General features: G+C 37.7%; 1 protein-coding gene across 1 annotated transcript in view; it reads right to left on the bottom strand.

Moving 5' to 3' along the window:
• The window catches only part of VPS13A (vacuolar protein sorting 13 homolog A), a 109778-nt gene extending 85458 nt beyond the window's left edge, over nucleotides 1-24320 (bottom strand). Inside the window, 21 exon segments of the mRNA XM_064140625.1 lie at nucleotides 1308-1422; nucleotides 1508-1709; nucleotides 3637-3779; nucleotides 4539-4633; nucleotides 5319-5454; nucleotides 7123-7185; nucleotides 7530-7565; nucleotides 7567-7702; nucleotides 8244-8350; nucleotides 8531-8658; nucleotides 10277-10334; nucleotides 10771-10851; nucleotides 11033-11092; nucleotides 12041-12100; nucleotides 12414-12523; nucleotides 13182-13283; nucleotides 13540-13635; nucleotides 14922-14964; nucleotides 15475-15518; nucleotides 24220-24289; nucleotides 24291-24320. Of these exon segments, the coding sequence (XP_063996695.1) occupies nucleotides 1308-1422; nucleotides 1508-1709; nucleotides 3637-3779; nucleotides 4539-4633; nucleotides 5319-5454; nucleotides 7123-7185; nucleotides 7530-7565; nucleotides 7567-7702; nucleotides 8244-8350; nucleotides 8531-8658; nucleotides 10277-10334; nucleotides 10771-10851; nucleotides 11033-11092; nucleotides 12041-12100; nucleotides 12414-12523; nucleotides 13182-13283; nucleotides 13540-13635; nucleotides 14922-14964; nucleotides 15475-15518; nucleotides 24220-24289; nucleotides 24291-24320 (1915 nt within the window).
• Nucleotides 24321-24779: the final 459 nt, after the last annotated feature.

Here is a 24779-nt window from a genome sequence, read left to right as displayed (position 1 = left end):
CCCCTGCCCTGCAGGTTTGAAGGGGGAACAGCAAAAGGTGCATTTCTGCATGTGCGCTGACCCATGGGGAAACACTGGAATTGGGATGGCGGTTGGCTGGGTTTTAACACCTAGTATAAAATGGCAAATAGACACTTTGCCTAGAAGAGCATAGAGCAAAGGAGAAGGCATGAGGAGATTCCTGCCTTGAAAGAGCTCCTGCCTTGACAGAGTGCCCAACAGGACAGGTTTCTGCTGTCACAGAATTCCCATTTTTGACAGCTCCTACCTTTTTGCACATCTCTCAGTTTTACAATGTCCCGCATTTTGGACAGTTCTCCCCACTTTTGCACCATTCTGTGCAAACTTGCAGGCTTGGCAAGCCCTGAGGTCCTTTGAGAGACCTGCTGGCAGCACTCAGACTGGGTACTCTTGGACCATATCAGCAGCCTGGCTGCCTTCCAGACTGGGGAGACACTAGCAGTTTGGCTTCCCTCCGCCACTGCAAAGGCAGCATTACTTCCACGAACCCTTGTCTTGTGGCAGCTGTGCCTTGAGACACTTGTGAGTTTGGTGGCAGTGCCACTTGCCTTGGGCTTCTGCTGTGTGGATCTACATTACTGGATATGGCTTGCAGGGTCAGGAGACCGCTGAGAGCAGAGAAATCCAGCAAGGGATCACTGTCATATACCTATCTCAACTCCCAGAGTAAACCTGCTGTTCCCTTAATTCTTTGCCCAGCCTGATAGTGGGGTAAAGCTGTGTTTATAGCTTAGTCTTTTTCATTTCCTGACTTCCTAAATCTCTAAATTTGTCCATAACATCCTTTTGAAGAATTCCTGATCAAATCAGAATCTGTAAATACACAAAACTAGTTTATGTTTATAGTTCAGGGGCAGGGTTTCAGGAAAATAAAATATTTCTATTTTTATAATTCCTGACTTGGCCACATTAATTCCCTGCCTCCAAGACAGTAAGAAACAATTAGGGCTACTTAAATACTCAGATGAACACAACAGCAAGGCTGGAAGCTAACAAACTGGTTTTAACCCTGCGTGCAGTACAACAGAAAAATCATTCAAATACTACCTCAGGGTGCAGAGCACAAAGAAAGCTGAAGTCAAAAAACATATAGATATAAAATTACCCAAAATCTAAAACAAATGCTCTGTAGTGAGAGTGAAGAATTAAAACTTCTTCAGGTGCTGTGTTAGAAAGCTAAGAACTTGGACCTACACACCTCCATATGGAAATAGGTAACACTTCCATATACTCCTAGTATCTAGAATTTATTTGTGTGTACAATCAGAAGGACATGCAGCACTTGCCTGTCGAAGTTTTTTCACGGAATTCTTCAAGTTTCATCAGAGTTGCTGATGTCAGTTGTTCTAAATGTACATCTTTTGGAGGCCTGAAGAAATCCACTAAGCTATTTATTGTCATCTATTAAAGCAAAAAATAATACATGGCATGTTGATTATTAAGCAAAATTGTTCAAGATACAAAACTTCATAAAATATTTACTCACTGCATCATATACTATTTCCAGTGGCTGTGATTCTATTCGAAGCCTCTGATCTGCTTTCTCATCCAAAGGATTAGTCTCAAACATTATGCTTAAAAGTGAGGTACTCTTGTCTGAATACACTGTTCGAGAAGACAGGAGACAGGGTGTACACTTTTCTCGGGACACGCCTGTAACTTCAAGTGAGGTAATCTTTGTTTCAAATCTGTAAAAAAAGATGAACAGCATGTTCAGATATAATATCCTTCTGGCTAAGCACAATTAGACAGGAAGAGTAAAGGAATGAGCTGAAAGAAAAAAAACAAAAGCCAAACAAAAAAATTCATCAATGACATATCTCTATCCATTCCCAAATACAAACAGCTCAGCCTAAGGTTGTAACAAATAAATGTATGTATGTGTTTTCCATTTCATTATCTTTTGTGTCTACTAGCCACTCATGACTAATAATAAAGGGAGTCACTGGCTTCATACCATACACTTTTAATAAGGATAGCTGTCAGCACAGAGAAGACACATACAAATGGAAATTCTGAGTATGACCTCAGGAGTTAAGAGGGGGAGAAGATACAGCAGAGAAGAAAATGTTCCAGTGTAGAAAAATAAAACTACACCTTAAGAAGTGCAGTGCTACTTTGAGGCTCATTTTTACTGACAGAAATTAAATCCTTAGCTGTGAAAAGAAAGAAGAAAAGAAACCCAGATGCTCTGTATCACCATTCCTCTGCTGAGAAATGCAGCTAGTCAAAATATAGGTAAGTGGGCACTTCACACACGTGCACACTGCTCAGCTCTTCACTTCAGGCTGTGCCTTCTTTCTGGCAGTCTGGTCTCTGTGGCTGGAGGGAGGGAGGGAGGGAGGGAGGAAGAGGGGGAAGGAGAAGGGGGTTTGGTTCGGGAGTCCTCCTGGGGACTTTGATTTTTTCTGGGAGGGGTTTTGTGTTTCTGTGTTACTTTCCACTTGTATACAACTGCATATATTTGTGAATGTACGCTTGTATATTGTGCTAAGCTGTAAATAAAGCTTCATTCCTTTATTTACAGCCGTCTGATTCTAGTCTGGGTGACTTTCTTAAGTGTGGGGTGGCGAGTAACCCCCAAACCGTCACAAATGCACATAAAAGTGAAACATTTTCTTCCCCGTTTCTCAGTACAATAGAATTACTAGGACCATTTAGATGGAGAGTGGAACAAACAGAAAAGTTGCAAACAAAACCTTACAAAAATCATGCATAAATATCAGCAAGATCAACAGCATCTTAGTAGACTATCAAGCCCCAAAGTAAGAAGGTCAAATTTTAAAATAGGAAGGCTACCTTCCCACGGAATGAATTCATTATATTTGAAACTAAAACAAAATAATTTATATTGCTGCTTTTTGTCATCTACTGAGAGGACAAAATCAAGAAAAAAAATCACCAAGTACAGCTTTCCTCTGCAAATCTAAAATCTCAGCTGAAAATGCAAGAACTTTTCACTCATGTTAAATGCCTACACACAAAAAATTACAAGGTCACCATGCTCAGATTAAATTTCACAAGTACCAACAATCACTCCTGAAAGTAAGAAACAATTTAGTAGCTGAACTACTTGTACATCACAATGGTAAACTGAAAGGCAGGTGAAACTCTGTACTGCCAGGAAAAAAAGAGACCTGATTATGGAAACAACATCCATTCACTCTGTTCATCAGCTGCAGGATAATTCTCATTAACTGCACAAGAATCACAGAATTGTTTCAGTTGGATAAGACCTCTAAGACTCGAGTCCAATCATCAGCCTACCACCAATGTGGCCATTAAACCATGTCCTAAAGTGCCATTTCTACACAATTTTTTAATACCTTCAAGGACAGCAACTCCAGCACTTCCCTGGGCAGCCCATTTCAATGCCTGGCTACTCTTTTCTTTTTTTAATGTGTTTCCTAATATTCACTCTAAACCTCCCCTGGCACAATTTGATGCCATTTTCTCTTGTTCCATCACCTGATACTAGGGAAAAAAAGGCAAACATCCACCTCACTGCATCCTCCTTTCATGTTGAAATGACACTGAAAAACAAAAGTTAAAACAGCTACTAGACATCATTCACAACTTATGAAGAACAAAATCAGTTTGGTAGAGAAAGTTCACCTTATTGCTTGTGCACCTGGTCGCTGGGTGAATACTGTACTCAAGCCAGTTAACGCAAATTTTACCAGCTCAGGAGTTTGTTTGTTTTCCCTTATGGATATAGACATGCTAAATAACTTCACAGAGAACTTCATGGCTTCATACTGCATATGAAGGAAAAACAACAGTGCATTATAAAATATATTCATATACATTTTTATACAGTTTATAAAAAGATATTAAAACCACAAACGCAGTCTGACACTATTTTTTTCGTGCTACACATAGGACTGCATCACAGCTTATGTAAAATTTCCAAAGAGTTACTACTGAGAGACAACAACACAGTAAGCATACACTATGCTTACAAGTAGATGTGTCTGATGTGCCTACACCAAAGGGCCTGTAATGCACAGCTGGAAGGCAGTCCACTGTAACGTGCATGGGATCTTGACTATTTCAGAACAAATAAAATACGTTGCCATTCCTCACTACAATCCCCCAATCAGCTCCTTCCTTACATACTTACCTACACTATCTCATGTACACTCATTTAAGATTTCAGTGAACTACTTAGTACACTCAACGGTTTCTAAATATTGTAAAAGGATATATGAAGCATCTAATAACCTATTTAATAACAATACAGTCCTTACATAACTTTATTCTAGCTTTAGTGAGTGAAATTTCATTCTGAACCTTTTCAGCACATACAAAGTGAGGTCTATAACCACTTTCCTGAACTACATCTAAAAATTATCTGCTCTGCACAATGGCAGCACGCAGTAAGCAAACTAAAAGACACCAGAATATTAGTCAAATACAGAGACAGAGCACTGAGTAATTTTTAAAATGACATTCTAATTTTTTTTTAAGTACATAAGCTACCAATTGTTAGGTATTGTAGGTGGTTATGGCTTAACTGATTTTGGAAGAGTAGGATCCACAGCTGTTTCACTATATCCAATTGCTGCATAGAGTTTAGCCTTTTCTTCAAGCGTCATCAACTCTTCAAGACCTGTCACATTGCAAGAGGTTAAACTTAATATAGGTATCCGAAAAAACGCAAATACTGTTACACATCTTCCCGTGCTTGGTAGGTGTCTGCCTTACAGTAGATACTGTCAACACTGTCCTGAATTTGTAAAAACAAAAAAAACAAGGTTTAAAGCAAACTACTGAATCTTCTAAAGTACGCTTTAAAATGAAGTTATACTTTCACTCTGATTTACTCTATTTCCTAGCTTGCTAACCATAGAAGCAACCTTTGGGATTTACTTTCTGTGTCATAGAGTTTGTTAGGTGCCCTATATTTAAGTGAAGAAAAAACTCTAAAGGCACTGCATGAAATAGACAAATTATAAAATAAATGGATGTAAATTGTTTACAGTCCATTAGGTGCTAAGGTTTCCTAGCACTTCCTTCAAATCCCCATAAACAACACACCATGGAGACAAACACAAAAACCTGTGGTAGAAGGATGTACATATTGAAGACAGCTCAGAAAGACGTACAGAAGGAACAGTAAAATACCTCTGCAACACACAGTTAACAACTTCATCAAGAAAAAAAAAGAAATGTAAAGATCAATAATTGTGTAGCCCAAATATTACACAAATCCAAACTTACATTGCTAAAGACTTATTTATTATTCTAGTAAGTTTGGTTTAATAATAGAAGAAAACACCAGTAAACAAACATACTTGAACCCTTTATTTCTTGCTTCTGCTCATCCTTTTTTTCACCTGACCAGCTCCATATCCAACTAAACCAGCCGCCAGAATTTTCATCATCTTGTTTTACTCCTGGTCTGTAGATTTTTAATTCAGCCTTGGTTGCCTGAAATTAAAATAAAAGTAATTTTATTTCTGCTTCTTTATCAATTTTCCTAGGAAAAATATAAAACCAAGGTATGCTCTACCACACTGAAGCATCATTATGCCACGTTATTTTTTCAGTTCTCTTCTAATAATTTCAAGTACATCATGCTTGAGGAGACAATTCTTACTTGCATAGAATTGGCCACTTTTATAAACAAAAAGATCAAGCAAGAGGTACTTGATTTTAAGTCAGATGTTTCTTACACAGCAGACTGTCTCTACAGCTCTCACCTCAACAAAAATATTTCACTGTATATAAGGCTGTACACGAAGCAATTAAATACCCAGCAGTGGCCACATTTTAAATACTCCCTCTATTTTTCATTTCAAGTTATATGCACAGAGCAATAATAACTACAATAATAAACTCCACTATTCTTGTGATATTTAAGGAACATGAAAAACTACTCTTGGATCTGATACATATAGCGATAAGAGTACAGAAGCATTTCTTTCTCTTACATTTATTATTTTAACAACTGTGGGATGTCCTCTTTGGTGACAGTGACAATTGAATACTAGGTCCTTCCAGAACACACCAGCTACATCCAAACTTGACCACCAAAAATTTAGCATAACAGATGGCAAACAACCACACAGCAATTTAATAGACAGACAAGTTCTCAAAACCATAATAGATTACACTAATTATTTTCCTTTGTGACTAGTATTATTTGAAAAGATACAAACACAAATAAATCCAGAATTTAGAGATGCTCTAATGAATGTGATCTCCCAAAGCAATTAAAAGAGTGATCCTTTCTCAGCACTAAAAAAATCCCAAGAGCTCTCTGCAACACAGATAGGGAAAGCAGCTTCCTGCAAATCAGAACTTTATAAGGACTTGTCACATGTATTCACCCATAGGCCAATGAAAGGCAGGCCCCAACACAAAAACAAAAGCTTCCAAAATTATAATATTAATTCACTTTTGAGAGATGAGCAACACCACAGTTTGTTTGAGCAAAATCCTCCAAAGTCCTCTTCATAAAGGATATTGCTTACTTTTCGTCACATTGATTATTAATGGAGAAAGACCACACATTTCAGAAAGTCTACGTAGCTTTCAGTTCAGTTTCATCAAATGATTCTCACACACCATACTGGAAACTAAATAATTCACTAAGCTAGAGAAAACAAGGCTAACAAATTAAGTCTACCACGTTATCTCCCCCAGCTGTGATTGTCTGTTTAAACATATTCTGCGCTTGCTACATTCAGAATACAATGTGCAAGTAAGTAACTAATACACATTCAGATGTTCAGTCTATATAACAGGGCATCGGGAAAGGAAAGGAATAAACTAATAGTCTAGCTAATTATTAGGGAAGCTTTGCATGTAATCATTTCCAACTTAACATATCATCCTTTGACTGTAATGTCCACAGTAGATCTTACCAAAAGTGGCAAGAAATTTATCCCAGATCAGTTATTTTGAAGCGGGAGTATACAGAGCTGTTTAATTTTTGTTCAATTACAACATGAAACTAACTACGCCTTATAACAATAAACATGAAATATAGGGAAAATATAAAGACTGTAGGGTGCACAATTCAGGGCATCTGCTTAAAATCCCCACAATCTCATGCTAGTTATTTTTAGACTCAATTAAACGATGACATTTTACCTCAACTTCTGCTTGTTGCCTTGCCAGGGTGATGTTAAAAATATCCAACGACTTTTCGAATTCCTAGAAAGGAGGCAAGAAATTATTTTTGACAATTACATTTGGTTAGATTTCACAGCTCAGTTTCACATGAAATGACAGTAAACAACTCTTTCACTGCAACCCAAATTATCTTCTTCAAGACAAAAACTTAAACATGGAAAAGCACACCAACTAAAGACCTTCTTCACTGCAGTTAGTAATTTAAAGAATTATCTAATATATTTGTTAATAATTCTCACTGAGAAAGGTTACAAGCATGTCAACTGAAAATTTTATGTTAACTTACTAGTAACACAGAAACATGTAAATGTTTAAGAAAATAGCAAGATGGACAGCATTTAAGCCTTGAATGATACATGGCTAACCTCCAGCAGTTTTAAGAGTTCTTCATTAGGTTTTTTTTGATGTTATCTTTGTTTTATACATGTCTTTATAGTTCTTCACTTGCTTTCTATGGTGCCGAATATGTTCCCATGACCACATTTGGAGCTTAGGTTGAACATTTACTTCAAGGATGCCGTAGATAACATACTTCCACCTAAAAGCAAAGATGAATTAAATATAGTTCACATTTCCTATAGTACACTGAAGCGACACCAAGAGCTATGCAGACTCCCACTACTTGACAGGTTGCAAGTTCCTAAAAAAAGTAACCTTTTACAGAAAGTGCCCACATATATACACTTGTGAACAGTCAAAACTTTTGTAGTTACTCTTCTGAAACCAAATCTCTACCGTGTTGAAAAGGTTTGTCTTTTTTAAGGTAACAGCTATGCTCTTGCAACAGTACCTAACATACAGTGAAGTCTCCTTCATTAAAACAGTGAGGGCATCAACGCAGTAAACATCTTAAGTTTCTGATAATGGTCAACAAATCCAGACTTTCAAATGTTGTGTCTTTGCCTTTGCTCTGAGGTCCTCACCAATGTTCTTTAAAACTCCTATCTTAAGAAAACCAAACTAAACCAAAATAGTTTTTTCAGGATGGAGTTCTAACTTCCTTAAGTAAGAAACAATCTGCTGGAAATTATTTTAAATGAATAACTAACAAATTATTTTTAAAGCCTGAGGTGGCCTACCATATCTTGGCATTGTTATGTAATGGAACATCAGGTCTGTACTTCCTATATGGCAGATTTCGAGTCATCATATCAATAGACTCAAGAAGCTCCATAACACTGAAGTACTGAAAAACAAAACAAACTGCATGTTATTCTGAGCACAAAACGAATCAAGTTTCTTTTTGAAATTAAAATAGATTTTACAAACAAAAAAGATTAAGAAGTGAATTCACTATGCTTATTATTCATATAAATTGATTTTCTTTTTACCACATTACATATCACTTCAGGAAAACAATTTGTACCTGTGGCTTATTGAATTCAACAGTTATATCCTGTAAATTGACATCTAAATCCATTTTCGGTGATGAAAAGTCAACATCAGATCGAGGATTCATAAGAAGTTTGGCTTTAGCTGTAATTGGGCGGAATACTAAAAAACAGAAGTTGATACAGAAAGTGCAATTAAGTTATTTAAGACTGCTGTAAATTATATAGAATATTTATCAAAGTTATACCAGATTAACCATTTAAAAATGCTAGACTTCAAAACATGAAGACTTCAACACAACTTAAAATACAAAATAATCTATACAGAACTCCATGTCTCCCTATGGCAACATTTATCACACATTTTCACAAAATTTCCTGTATGCAGCACTACATGGCAAATGTTTAATTTAACTGTTTAGATCTGCAACAAATCTGGTTTTTTACTAAAATATAAGCTACTTATAGTATGAAATGGTTCCAGATGTAACAATTCACTATAATCCTTATTCCATAAGGATTATTCTTAACATTGCTGAGGTTTTACACTGTTCGATAAATTATACTCACAATAGAGGACAAAACCAAACATTCCACATTTCTAAATCCAAGCCCAAGTTAGCATGGAAAGAAAATCAATATAAATCCTATGTAAAACCAAGCATTTCACATGAAAAAAATATTCAGAGCAGAAATGTTCTATCCTTCCCACAATTTGGCAGTATCAGGCATTCAGTATAGCCCTCAGAATCCATAGTTAGTTTCAATATGATGAAACAGATGGAAAAAATTATCTAACAAGAATTTGTATATGACTTGGATTTGTATAAATCCTGTTTCTATCAAATAAAATTCCTTCAATTTCAATTGAAATATTTGTAGACCACCTACATAACAAATATCCTAAATTTGCTGAACATTCATACAAGTGGAAACAGACATTTTTGACACCAATTTTTATTTGTTTCATTTTAAGACCTGTATTCCCATGAAGAGTATTTTACTTCTATGTACACATTTCATGTGGCAGAGTATCTATTACTCCTCCCCATATTTAGCTTCCTTAATTATACTTTCCATCCTTTCTATGTGTAAGCACTTTGTATTTACACAGAACAACAGAAACAGACTTTGTGCTTACATCCTTCCTATCAATGTCTCAGTCTAAAGAGTTCCTCTAGAAGAGCCAAAATTTTAATTTACTACAGAATATCAGAATGGTATAATTCTTTAAATATCTGTGGCTCTCATGGCACTGCTGAACTGTAAAACCTATATCCTGCAATTCTGCATACAACTATTCTGGACTTCTATGAAAAGATTTAAACAACTTATGGTGTTTAAACTTGTTTCCTTCTAAAAAAGACAACCTGCAGCATGGCAACACTAAATAAACAAATTGACGGTTCAGAGCTGCATGATCACCATTACCACCTCAATAAAAAAGATACACTTAACATAAGGCAGGTGACCTAAAAAATGAGCTACTACTCTAAACAACCTGATTCACGGAACTTAGATGATGCACATTAGTTGTTCACATCAATAGATGGGAATTACAAGGCATTATGTATGACATTTGAGTAATACATGACTCAAAATCATATTTTAATCAAATCCTTTTTTAATACTACACCTATGACACATTATTGACTGTCACAGAGAGTTATTCCAACGAAAGAACTAAACTGCATTCCTTATTAAGATTTTTGAATAAGAGCCAAAGAGGGAACTAGTAGTATATATATATAGATTATAAATAAAAACAAAATACCACTCACCAAAATCATAACCTTCTGGAATCAGATTGTGGCTGGCAACTCCCTGTTTTAAGTTAACCTACATATACATACATTTAAAAATAAGTTACATTTTTGTTTCATAATATGTTTTAAGTATAAATTGTTAATATTTAACACAGATTTCAAACAGTCCCTTTGATACACAGTACAATTCAAAATATTCATCTATTTTTTGAAGAAAGATTTCTATTTTTAGCTGCTAAAAATCACTGAACAGTAAGATAACTACATATTGTTTATAATTCTGTAACTCAAAGGATTTTTTTTCCAGCTTCCTCAGATGAATGTTGTACTTCTATCACTTAAAAACCTTAACATTCAGCCTTCTTCCTAAAGAACCTGTGAATAACAAGACAATTCTCTGGAATTCTAACACAATACTGACATAAATGGGAGCAGAAATGAATCTGAAGTACATTCTATTTCACAGAATGAACTAAAATACTAGATACATTATCTCATGCTTTACTTACCAATGATTCCTCACAGCCACCATGGTAGAACATCTCTGATTTCACATTCCAGTAAGCAAAAAGGTTATCCAGTCGTACAAGCTGAAAATTCAACAAAACACCTGCTTTAATACTTAAAAATAAAATATTCAGAATGTTCCTTGCAGACTATATAGGCTCTAAAATAAAAGGATGTTTTCTTATCTCACTTTCTGTGCCTAAGACTCTTAATTCATCTTGTTTTATTAACAATTCTTTCTTTAGCATAGAGTTTATAATGTACCTTGTAAAACAACTTGGCAGTTTCATCATGTAAACATGGATTCCAATTCTTATCTGAGGTCTGAAAAAAAAAGACACGTATTTCAGTACCTATAATAACCCAGCATTTTATCATCACTGAAGTAAACCAGGAATAAAGAAAAAAGGACATCATAAGTAACAGGATACTGTCTTCTGATTTAAGATGATTAAGCCTTCTGTTTTACACCAATATTGTTTCCAGGCAGGTTCTCTGGAAAGAGATAACAAGGTACTACAATTCTTTTATAATTCTAGAAGTAGCATTTTAGTTTGCGCCCAACAGAAACAACATATGCTACTGCACTTTCACAAGGCTAATATGCCTTGAAAAAGTGTAGTAGTAAGAATATCAGAGCTGTTGTTCACTATAAAAAATGGTTTAGGGGACAGGGCTAGCAAATTCCTTTCAATATATTAGGAATAAGTGTTTATATGACACCTACTTCATCCAGGAGAGTTACATTTACTTAGACATATTCTCTTTATCAGTTACACAGAAAAAGCTACTGAATCAGAGCAACTCAGCAGAACAACAAAACTGCTTTTAATAGGTAGTCTTCCAGAAAAAAAGACAAAGTATAATCTACAATGACTATTTTGAAGTCTGAAACAAGATGTCATCCTCTGAATTTTTTTTCCCTCCCTCCCCAGTACCAAGTAGTAGCTTCCTTTCTTGGGGCTCATGGCAGTTTCAGTAGAATATTCCTGAACAGCCCAAAGCCAACAACTTGGCAACTGCGAAGTGTATCAAGCAGAGTAATAACTTCCTCTCAAAGGTCTGTTTTAATGACAGTACTTTACCTTCAATGGCATCACCACCACAATGATGCTTAGTTTGCTCAATCAAGGTAGTTACCATTGAGCATTGCTTATGATTATAGGTATACTTTCATTAGGCAGTATGTTACCAGATGCATAATAATACACAAAAATGTAACTTAACCTATAAGCACTCACAACATGCTTTTTAGAGGAAAAACAATATTACCTGCAAACTTAGATTCTGAAGCGAGATGCCAAATGACAAGGGGTTATTTCGATTCGTGATCTAATAGAGCAAGGGGAAATACCAAAAAAGGATTATCTTATACTCTATATTTTGATCTGAAAGTAAATAGGCAAGAACTGAAAAAAAAAATATATAGCAAACATCTGATAACTGTATATTCTTTGTACCCAACTATATATGCTTAAGTATAGCTATGCATTTGTAATAGCTTTTTATCGGAGTTTTTTGGTTGTTGGATTTCTATAACTATGACATTTCCAAAACTTTACTGGGATTCTCTTAATGTGGAAGGCAACTAGAAAAAAATAAATCAGGTTCTTAAGTTCAGTTTACAGTGTGCAGAAGTACTTACATCATCCTCATAGCGAATATGGATGTTGGAAATTTTCACCTGAAGATTTTTGATGACCTGAGTGACTAGTTTTTCTACAAACGTGTCTTGTTTCTCTTCTTTTACTTTATCTATGTTAAAGAACATAACATTTTGTTTGCATTAAAATAAAAAACTAGAGAAAACAATAATCAGTTTGTACGTAAGATCTGTACATTTCCCATTACACTGTACTCCAGTCATATAAAAACATGTCCTTTATAAGCCGTAATATTTATATCCTTACACTAGGCAGTCTTAGTCTTAGCTTTTTCATCTGCTACATAAACAATCAAGTTGTTCTAAAGCATGACCTGAACACATCGATACTCAAGGTGACCAACACACATTTTTTGGAAGTACTAGAAGTTGAATTTTAAATCATAAAACATATACGAAAGAACAAATTTAAAGAGTCTTTAAAAAGATCTAACTGTAAAAAGTCTTTGTTACTGGAGACAAAGTAAAATTATTTCTAATGATAGAAGGAGAAAGAAAATGTCAGCCAAATGACGACAGAAGCAAACAATACTTCAAAATCATTATTTATATCTCATCACGTAAATGCTTGACTCTACCTTCAGGATGCCTACTTAGCAATATTTACAGGCAGATACACCTAAAAATCTGTAACTCATAGGTTAAGCATGAAGAGGAAAACAGGAATCTAAACACTAAGTGACAAATCCACCATTTTTCTGGATTAAAGTAAAGAAATAGTGGCATTTTTGTACCTTTTCCCACTCTTACCTTGGTCAGCTATTTTCTGCTTTGCTTCCTCTATCCTTTGCAATTCTCTTTGTCTTGCTTCCAAGAGCTGCCTGGCTTCTTTTTCAGCATCATATTTTATGCCTAAATACACAATGTAAAAAGATACAATTAAAAAAAACAAACCTTACACAGTTTTGGGAGGTTTTGTTAGTGGTCACATAACAACAAAAAATTAGATAACCAACTGCAAACTACTGAAAGACATCACTTCCCCATTACCTAATTGTACTTGTTAGCAGTATCTAATAGGATTAAAGCTCATGAAAACAACATCAACCCATTACAAAATACTTCCAGAATCCCACCCTCAATACTAATTCCTTTAACATTAACTTACTGGCTGTGGGTACAATAAGCAAATAAACTCCATCAAGAACTGCCTCAACAGGTTGAGTATAAAGGTTTTGCCAAGGAATCTGTAAGTTAAGTTGACCTACAAACACAAAAGGAACAAGGTAAACAGTTGGCAGGAAAATAGAAAGATAACAAACACTGACCAACAAATGTCTTAATTATGACAACAGATGGAGAAAAACTAGAGCATCTGAGGCACATGTCCTTTGGACACAAATGAGCATAAGGTAAGTTTTTCCATGAGCTCAATGACTAGAAGTCCTCTTCTTACTTGAATTACACTTCTTCATAACAGCAACCTCTCCTTCCTTACAAATCCACTATCACACCCTCAAACAAGAAAAACATTGGCAGCTTGTACCTAATCAGTCAACTAAATACAAGGTTTTTTAAACATGTATTTTCCTCTTCTTTTGTCTTTCCCTGGGGAGAAGTCTTAAAGTATTGTGTTTATTTTGTGAACACATAGACCTTGAGGTTATAGTGTCTTCTATTCTTCACACAAGCATCATTTTTAATAACCTATGAAATCGGACACAGGAAAAATACACATTTCCAGGGCATGTTTAAGGAAAACATGATGGCTTTAGACTTAGTGTGCTGTAAGAAATCACTAACTTCTACATGACCATGTGCTGGTTTGAGATTAATTGGAATATTTTAATGAGAGAAATTATATTATTGACTGTGAAAAGAAAATTCAGTGATGTCTGTATTATCTATACGTTCTGCTGGGACATACGAAAACAAGGGCACAAACACAGATATGACAGACTCAGCCCAGATTTTGCCATATTAACTCTTTTGCCATTTCTGACTAATCATTCTGCTTCTAACGCCCCTTGCTGCGCTTTCCAGCTCACTCTGCACATAAGAGAAATTCTGAAATAAGGGAGAGGAAAGAAGGTGGAGGGTGGTTGGGAGCCTCTCCTGGGCACTCTGACTGGTAGGAGGGGTTTCATTTCTCTGTATTACTTTTGTGTATTACTTTATATGGTTGTAAGTATCTGTAATATATTGTATATATATGCTTGTAAATTGTGTTAAGCTGTAAATACATAAAGCTTCATTCCTTAACTTCCAGTCAGATAAATTTAGTCTGGTTAATCTAGTGTGGGGATGGAAACTCCAGAACCACCACGGACCATCAACTGGCAATGAGAAAAGTTTCCATATTAGGAAAAACACGGAAGGAATATAGCAAAGGAATGCAAAACTCGTAGTGGAGGCCTGCTGATACAAGGGATACACTCCTGTCCTGCTCAGTTCCAGAAACTAGGAAAATTACTTGTTAAAGATGCCACTTGCAAGGAAAAAGAGCAGTTTAGTAACTTTTGTATGAGCGTATGACAAAATGCTACTTACCAATATGTCCTGCTTTAACCTTAAATGGCACATCCAGCTGACTCTGAAAGAAAGTGTTTTAGAATACTTAAGCTCATTTCAGCAACTTGTGAAATGTTCTGATACAAAGAATAAAAAACAACGATAACCTCAGCAACAAATTTTCAACTTCTGGAAGAAGCCATTTAACACAATGGAATAAGTAAGCTCTTGGTTACCGATTTACACTGTTATACCATGCTAGGCTAAATACATCCCAAAGAGCAAGCTTCTAGCTTCATGAACTATACAGGAAAAACAAACAAAAAAAAAAACCAACCACACCACAGGTCTTTCAGATCCATTTTTGACCAAAATACATTATTTTACCAACTGCTGCAAGTTTTGTCTTAAAACAAAGGAAAATTAAGCCAGCATACTCATATTAATTAGCTAATTCAACACAAGTATAGAGAAAATAAAACACTAAGTTTTCACTTAAAAGGCAGCATAGGAATCTAAAGTAGTATGGACAACCCAATATGTTCTTCAAGAATCATTTCTGCAACAGTTGCTTTTATTTTCATCAACTTACCAGTGCATTTTCTTTTATTTCAAGATTCTTCAGTGCAACAGCACCTAAAAAGAAAGAAGGGAGTAAATAAAACTACACTAAGTAGTAGTAGTAATGCACACTAAACATGTCCGAGTCACTTGTCCCGGGCCTGTGATTCTTTAACTCTTTGCTTTGAAGAGATCTACAACCTACACATCAAATATCCATGGAAGATTGTTATGAACACACTGTTCATGCTACAAAGGAACACTAAAGTTTTCTTATGGAGCTCATATGTCCATAAAAAGAACCTATGATTCCTAAAAGTAAAAACGCTGGAAATTACTGCCACATTTTGTAAGGATAAATTTTTAATTTAAAAGTTTGCTTCCTTTTCCTCAACCATCTGTTTCTTATGCTTATGGAAATTTAGCAACATTAAATTTAGTGTGGATTTTTAGCTCTCAAAAGATCTAACATCTGCAAGTTATATTTATAGGCTGATTAAAGCTCACAAGAAGCACTTCAGTAAATTTATTCTTTAAATGTCTTAACAAATCCAGCACCTTCTAAACACAGAAATTTTGAACTGCATTATCTGTTTTTACCAATCTCTCGCCATAACAAAGGACCATTGAAAGGAAGCATGAAACTTCTAACCTAAAAACATGCTCATAGTCTGAAGCAATTTCTTCTTCTGGAAGTTTTGCAGGAAGGATATAACACCTGCAATGGTTACCTCCAAATTAGTTGTACAGTATTAACATACACATGGAAAGACATCTGGTACGGCTGAGCAGAGGAGTAAATGAGATTCAGGAAAACAGAAGCAGATTACAGGCCTGGAAAGGAATACAACTTGATTGCAAATGATAATTTGATAGACCAAATAATTCTCTGGTGCAAGAATTATTCATGCAACTATACAGTACTGCTGGCGTTGGAAATTGGACCCTCAAAAAAGCTTTCATTAGCATGGAGTCGTTCAAATTGTTGAACTACTGTAGTTGAACATATAAACTAATCTATCTCTCCTGTATGTGCAAAACACTCTGAACTTTTAATTAATTTATCCCTTAGAACAACATACTAGCTCTTTTTAGTAGAGCTATATATATATATGACATGTGTCAGCATCAGCAGAAAAATACTACATGTGGAAGGATGTTTTTTGAGAGCCAAGAGTTCTGCTTTTAAGTCTTCCAATCCACACATATTGACAGGTACATTAGGAAGGGGGAAAAACACAGAGACAGTACTACCAGCAGTATTTTAAAGCTATCATAGTAACTATAACTAGTCTACACAATATTCATAGGTAATAAGGTCACAATTGAGTCCAATTCTATTCTAAATTTATTTCCTGATATAGCTGACCCTGCACATATAATTGTAACACTGTAATTAAAAAAAAAAAAATACAAAACACCAAAAACAATCAAACAAACAAAAAAACCCAGCCAACGTCACTAACTGTATTCTTACTAATTTTAGGTATGTTTACATCAAGTAATAAGCAATTCTAATGATATCCAGAGCAAAGGTTCACAGAATCCTAGGGGTTGGAAGGGACCTCCAGAGATCATTGGGTCCAACCTCCCTGCAGGCTCACCTAGGAAAGGCCACACAGGAACACACCCAGGCTGGCTTTGAAAGTCTACAGAGAAGTAGACTCTACAAATTCTATAAGCAGCCTGTCCCAATGCTCTATCACCCTCACAGTAAAGCTCCTGATGTTGAGGTGTTATACCCATTATTCCTTGTAATACCAGGTGCCACTGAAAATGCCTGCCCCCTCCTACTGACACCTACCTCTCAGATATTTACAGACAATAAGAAGATCACCTCTTAGTCTTCTTTTTCCCAGACTAATCAGTCCCAGTTCTCTCAGTCTTTCTTCTTAGGAAAGACGTTCAAGTCCCTTAATCATCCTCACAGGTCTTCATTGAACTCTCTCCAGTAAATCTGTGTCTCTCTTGAACTGGGGGGTCAAAAATTGAATACAATATTCCAGGTAGTGGTCTCGCCAGGGCAGAGTAGAGGGGGAGGAGAACCTCCCTAAGACCTGCTAGACACACTTTTACTAAAGCAGCGGAGACATGTTGCAACCAAGTTACCCCGTATGTGAATTCTTGCACTTAGCTGAGACATGTCACCCAAAAATGTTCACAGGCAAACTCCAGGACTAGATAACACATGAAGCAGTTTAACAGGGTTTAGATTCTCTGCTTTCACTGATGGCTAAGTAAACATTACCTACTATTTACCAAGTGTTGCCACACTCAGCTGAGGCACAGGAGCTCAGTAACTTAATCTGCAATAATTTGGAAGCCCAAATGCTTCTAAAAAAAAAGTACCAAACTGCAAAATGAGTAAAGATTACCACAAGCATCCACAACTAACACTGTGTATTGGAGAAGTACAATTATAGCTGATCTTACCTCATTGGTAATGGCAGGGAAAAACACAGTACTGACACTCTTTCAAACAATTCTATATGAACTGTCAGGCTTGAGAAAGGGGTAAAAAACCTCCTTCACCTTTTTTTTCTATATTAAAACATTTAGCTAAATTCATGAGACACAACTCAGTAAAACTTACAAAATCTCAGCTTTTATTATAAAATCACTGAAACTCATTCTCTAAAACATCACAGCTTACTTACCAAACCTCTGACTGACCATCTGAACATGAATGTGTTATCAGAGTGAAATTGTGCAAGTGCCCACCTTACAGCAATACTGCCCTTGTCTTTCAAGCAGGACCATTGATCAGAGGATTTAGGGTACAAAGCGGTTCATCTTGAATAAACAATGCATGTGTTATTAGCAACTAAGTCTTGAAGAGTAGCTGGACAGATTGCTAACTCCTAGCCTGTGTGGAAGTTCCCAACAATATAAAACAGAAGGCTGTACAAAGATACCAAGAACATCAAGACCTAAACAAACAAAAACCTGTCAACAGAAGAAACTTTCATCAGCAAAGACTGAAGATGTAAAGATGTCGCAACTTATGTCCCTAACGAGTAAGCTTTACTCATTAACAAATCATTGTAATATTAAAACACACACCACCCTTGATCTGAGAAGACCCTTACCTACAAGAGCAACCCTCTCAATGGATGTGCTACTAATTTTATAGATGCTTTGCTTTAGTTGAAGGTGAAGAAGTTGCAAACCAATCAGTAAGCGGAATAACAAAAGATATGCATAGATAGGAAGAAAATGTTAATGAAAGTTATATGAAAGTTTGAAACTTTGTGGTTTTGGTTTATGCTAGCTTTGCAAAGGACCAAATCTGCCCAGCTTTGTTAATCAATCAGTATCTTGGCTCTGTGTATCTGTTGGCTGCTGTACATCAGGTTTTGGCAATGGACTATGAAAGCACACGAGCACTGTTTTTTTACGTTTATGCAACCACTTTTTACCACTTAAGTGAACACAAGAAAGGCTAATTAAACATTTCTTCAAGTAAGCATGATTTACTTTTCAAAGTCACACCACCACCTCAACTGAAAACAAATTCTAAACCAGAGGATTCAGAATGCCAATAACTGGCCATGTCAGCATTCTCATTCATTAACAAAATGTTGCTTTTATCAGACCTGATTGTTTCTTTTCCACTGAGCTGTAACTCCAAGTGCAACTGCACTGAACCTCACTGCTTATGCTAGGGACAGGGCAGGTGGGGGGTGAGGGGGAATCACACACATACACAGAATTAACCCCACCAAACTTTACAAACATGAGCAGGAAAATCAAGGAGCAAAGGCCTGCTACAGGACATAGCAGAGCTACTACATTTTACTGCCCTGGAGCCCCTGCCAATGTGCCAATACAGGAATTTGAAAATAAAATCAAGATTTGGATGTTTGGTTTTGCTAGGATTTGGTAGATATTTCCCTTTGGGAGGCAACTGGATTTTAATTTGTTTTGACTGCAGAAGTGTATCTAGATAAAACCCTATTTGGCAAATTAAAAATTGCCCCAACTGAGCAATACTTGCATAGACAAGTAGTTGGAGCTGTGTAAATACCTAGGGTTAAACACATAGGCTAACAGCCAAAACACTAATAAAAACGCCAAAACATTTACAAATACCTTCAGTACAGTGTAGTATTAAGGCTACATTATAAAGCAAATTCCTATCTCTCAACATTGTAAACAGTTTATTAAAACAGAACGTTCACCAAATTCTGGAACAAACAGATTTATCATTTTAGATACTCAGACTACCAATGATTTCGAGTGCATGAAGCAATATCTACTATCAAGGCCCTTGGCTCACAAAGATCTAGATAATAAAGTAACACTTGGTAAACCATTCAACGAAAAGGCCTTACTTACATTTTGTTATGGACTGTTACCAAAAATTAAAGAGAAAAAAATTATGCCATACAAAATCCTGCACATTTTAATCTATACGTTTAATTGTATTTCTGCTGCCTTGTAAATAGGAAGCAAAGGACTGATAATAGAGATACTCTTCACTGCTCAGTCAATTCGAACTACTAATATATAAGCAGGAGACTGCAACAGCTATGCCCTTGCACCTGCTATACCTAAACAAGGCAAGGCATCGAAAAGCAGTAGTTTTTTATTAAATAATTGGTGTAGGGAAAAATAAAAAGTGCTTGTGTGCTCACAAATATGTATCCATTTTCTCTCTATACCATTCTACGAATACAGTTGCCTCTGTAAGATACATTAGCTATTCAAGTTAACTAAGACATGACTGAGACATTATCTAATAGTAGGTGTGCCAAGACAAAAGAGAATTTAAGTATTTTAAATGGCATGACAAATAGTTTGACCAAGACACTGAATTATAAGCTCTTTAGATCTACTCAGAAGAAATAGGTAAAAAAATGCTTGGTCTCTGTGCTAGTTTGAAGCTAGCTGGAATATTTTGGTGAGAATTAGATTATAGGCTATGAAAAGGAAACAAAGGTGATGTCTACTTCACTCACAGAATTGCTGAGATGTAGAGAAACAAGAGCACAAACACAGATAACACTGTTTCTGTGTGTCTCTGCCTGCACTTTTCTCCCGGACCTGCTGTCTGTGTTATTAATCCTTCTGCCTTCTAACCCTCCTGGCTGATCCTCCAAGCTCACCTTGCACATAAGGTGAAGTCTGGGAGGTAGAGGGGTGGAAAGGGGGTGGAAGGGTGGTTGGCAGCCCCTCCTGGGGACTCTGGGAGGAGTGTTGTGGTTTTGTATTACTTTTTAACTTCTTGATTTCTGTATGTATCTGGTATATATTGTAAATACCTGCTTGTATATTGTGCTAAGCTGTAAATATAAAGCTTCATTCTTTAATTTCCAGCTTGGCTGAGTCTAGTCCTGGTGATTTCATAAGAGTGTGGGGGTGGGTTACACCCAAATCCTCACAGTCTCGCCAGAACGCTTGGAAACCTTAATGACACTTTTTTTCCAAAGGTAACCAGCAACATCTTACAATGCTTTGTTCATTCCATCAGATATTGTAAGTATAACGTCATTAGGTTAGAGCATTTTATTCTGCTTCATAATACTGAAGCTCCTAAGAAGTATGATTCCCTTCCCTATTACATTCTTTTCTGAAACTTGGCCTTTCCAGTACTGGCCTTTACTTCTTTATGTTTTTTCACTTGTAGGTTGTCCTACATTTTCCTTTCTGCACTGACTGCTGCATTACGTTCTTGCACCTCCCTCATGACTTTGTTACCAGATCACATTTTTCTGTAGTTCTGAGATAGTCTGCATTTTCACCCTTCAGTCTGGAGGAGTTTTTAAGGAGAAAACAAACAAGCAAGCAAAAACCCCACAACACATTTTAAAGCAACTCTGTAGCCTTAATCACAACTCTGTGTTCATGTATGATGTGTGGATCAGTGTCATCACACAAACTGAATCTGGTCAGCTCTGCATCTTTTAAACACCTCCAGGTATGGTAACATATGGCATTCTTTCACTGTGCAAGAAAAACAATTACTGTTAAGTATGTTCACTAATAAAGCTCCCAATTTTGCAGAAGCTGAAACTATATAAAGATACCTTTTATACTTACATACGGAGAGGTACCAGTCTTAATCTCAACAAGCTAGCTATTAATATCACTTGTTTTCTACAGTATATAAAAAATTTCCTTAGGTATTTAAACATTCAGAGGCAAAGATCTCTATGTCTTTTATATTTTGAGATGCTGATACACAGCACATGTGCAGTGCTGTTACATCCAAAAAGCGCTATTCATTTATTACAGGGAGAAAAACTTTTCTTTAATAACTACAAAAATAGTTGAACAGGCTTTAAGATAATTAAGATTTATGTCAAATTTAGCAAGTTCATAATGACACACAAACACTGCATGAAAACACAATGCTGTAAACACTTTCAGAGCATGCAAACAACCATAAAAAATCTCTGAAGTTTAAATAAAAACAAAACACTACTTTTCTTTTTTAAAAAAAGTCCACAATTTTCAGCAATTAGGAAGCCCATAAAATCACAAATAGATGCTAAGTAGACTTCAGATACACTACCAGTGCAGGAATCTACTACTAATCAAAGATGGCTGCATACAAAGACAGGAGTCTACTGCTATTACTTCTAATATTAAGTGCCTTTTAGATACAGAATGCAATTTTTAGCTCCTCCCAAGATCTGAGGAAAAAGGAATTTAATTGAAGGGGAAAAAAAAAACAACTAAAATCTCTAAATATTCCAACTACCTGAAGAGAAAAATCTCAAAATCAAGTTTCACACACATAAAAAATATGTAACAGCTAAGTATCAAGCACTCAAATTACAAATTAGTGAAATCTATTTAGCTGTTGCTGTTGTTTGGGGTTCTCTTGTTTTGGCTTTATTTGACTGGTATGTTTTAAGTGAGAGCCAATGTCTAGCTGACCTGGTAAAAGTTGCATTACAGAAGCGTAAACTGCCAAGAGTAACCATCAGCAATCCACTAGAAAATCAAGCTTTTATTACCTTTTGTAATGTACAAACATTGCCCCAAACATTTACAGAACACTCCATATCACAGAATAATAGAATCACAGAAAGTCAGGGGCTGGAAGGGGACCTCGAAAAATCATCCAGTCCAGCCCAGCTGCCAGAGCAGGATCACCTAGAGCTTAACACACTGGAATGCATCATTTTACGATTTTATTTTTTTTTGCTTGCCTTTCCCGAATACAAAGAAGCAGCCACAGTAACTGAAGAACTTAAGAACACCAATCAACTAGTTTGACACTTGAAAGACACAGTAACTCAATCCTTTCAAATAGGGTGCACATGACTTGTAATAAACTACTCTGTTAGTCCTTACTGTCACAGACCAAGAGCTACTTTCTCTCCAGCAGTTACACATGCTGTTACAGCACTACGACTCCAGATAGACGGAACTTTGTAAACGCCTTGACTAAGTGAAGGAAAACTACTGCAGAGAATTCCTTAATAAAGATTTCATTTCAGAAAATGGAAACATAAAACAAAAAAAGCACAAAGTGAAATACTGCATGAGGTTTCCAAAATCCAACTTGCATACACAAGTACCTTTGTAGGTAGGGAATACCTCAAGGGTGCTTCAGATCTGCAGAGGTATGAATGTACACGTAAAAAAACCCTGCATATCTGTGTTTGCTCTTGTAAATGCTATAGATATCTAGAATACATATTAAAAACTGAGCAAACAGTAGTCATAGCACATGCATCTTTTAATTTTATGTGTCTTACTCTTCTTCACTTTCCCCAGACACACTGGATAGACTACCCTGTATCGACATTTTCGTTTTCTTGTGCACAGATTACTAAGGGGATCTCAGTAGCGCACGTTGGAAGAATATTTAGCATTTCTCCGAACTGGAGGCATGCTAATTTATTTTTACAGACTACTGCCTATTTCATCTAGGACAACTAATCACAGCCCCAAAGATACCTAAGCCAGTCTCTTTGATTATTTAACGCTGAAAATGACAACTATTCTAGATCTACTGAAGGCAGCACCAAAAAAAATGGCCTGTCACTTCTGTTGGCAGAGAGCCTGCTGACTTCCACCAGCACACCACTGACACTACAAAGCTATCAAAACCCCCGGGTTTATTATCAGTTTATTTCCGGGAAGAGAAAAGTAAGGCGGTTCAGTTTCGCATTCACTCACAGACGGGTCAGGCTCTCGGCCCCAGGCCGCCAGCGGCGCCCGCAGACCGCCCAAGCCTCCCCAAACTTTCCACGAGTGACATTAGTACCGCGCGGACCCCTCAAGCTTCTCCCAAGGAAAGTCGCGAGCCTGGACAAGACAACAAAGGGTAACTCCCTATGGAAAATAAAATCCAAACGGACACTAGCACATTTCAAGCGCCTGTTTTCTTCTCTTCGGTTTTGCAGCTCCGCCTGGTCCCTCCGCCACGTCTCCCCGCCGCCCTCCCCCTGCAGCAGCCGCCTGCCCCCACGCTCCCCGCAGAGCCCTCCTCCCCAGTACGCCCGCACGCCCGCCCGCCCCCCACGATTATTTTTTACACTGCCAGGCAGGTGGAGCGGCCGCAGAGCTGCCAGGCGGGCAGCGCCCAGCGCGGCCGTGGGCGTGGGCACCTTGGGCCCGGCCGGGCCCGGCCCGAGGGACACTGCCCTGACCTCTCCTCCCTTGCGCGGTCAGCAGGGCGACCCCGAAGCCGAGCGGGCGAGAAGTACCGTTGGGGAGCTGAGAGTGTCGGTGGACAAGCAGGCGAACAGTCAGGATGTCCACCAGCACGGGCAGGCCGGACGGCGCGCCCCAACCCGCGGCCCCAACAGACCCGTACCTCCCCAGATGCCTAGCTTCAGCTGGGAGCTGTCTAGGTTCACCACGTAGTCGCCGAGGAAACGGTTCAGGGACGTCCACGACCAGCGACTCAAACACCATTCTGACCGGCGGCCGGGGCGGCAGCAGCGCCAGCAGCACGGGCCGCTCCAGAACGTGCCCCTACCCTTCCGCGGCCCCGCCCCACTCCCCGCCCCACACTGCGGCGCCCCGCCCCCACCGGCCGAGGGGGCTGGGCCTCGCGCGGGCTCCACCGCCTCCGGCCCGCCCACTTCCCGCGAGCCGTCAAAACCTCCCCCGAGATGGGCGCGCGCGCCGGCGCCCGCCGCCCGATGGCGGCCGCGGGTGGAGTAGGAGGGGCTGAGGCTACGGGAGCCGCTGCGGGCGCTGCGCGGGGGCTGCGCGGCTCTTCGCGGCTCTTCGCGGCTCTTCTCATGGCTGCGCGGCTCTTCTCGTGGCTGCGTCGTGCAGCGTCTGAGGGAGGTATGACAGTTTCGCTCTCGCTAGCCATTTCTTTCTGTTTTTAAAATGTCGGTTACCTTGTCCAAGGAGTTCTAACGT

This window comes from Pogoniulus pusillus, chromosome Z (genome assembly GCF_015220805.1).
Source record: "Pogoniulus pusillus isolate bPogPus1 chromosome Z, bPogPus1.pri, whole genome shotgun sequence".
Classification (NCBI taxonomy): domain Eukaryota; kingdom Metazoa; phylum Chordata; class Aves; order Piciformes; family Lybiidae; genus Pogoniulus; species Pogoniulus pusillus.
Note: the sequence above shows the minus strand (reverse complement) of the source record. Positions and strands in the feature narration are given on the sequence as shown.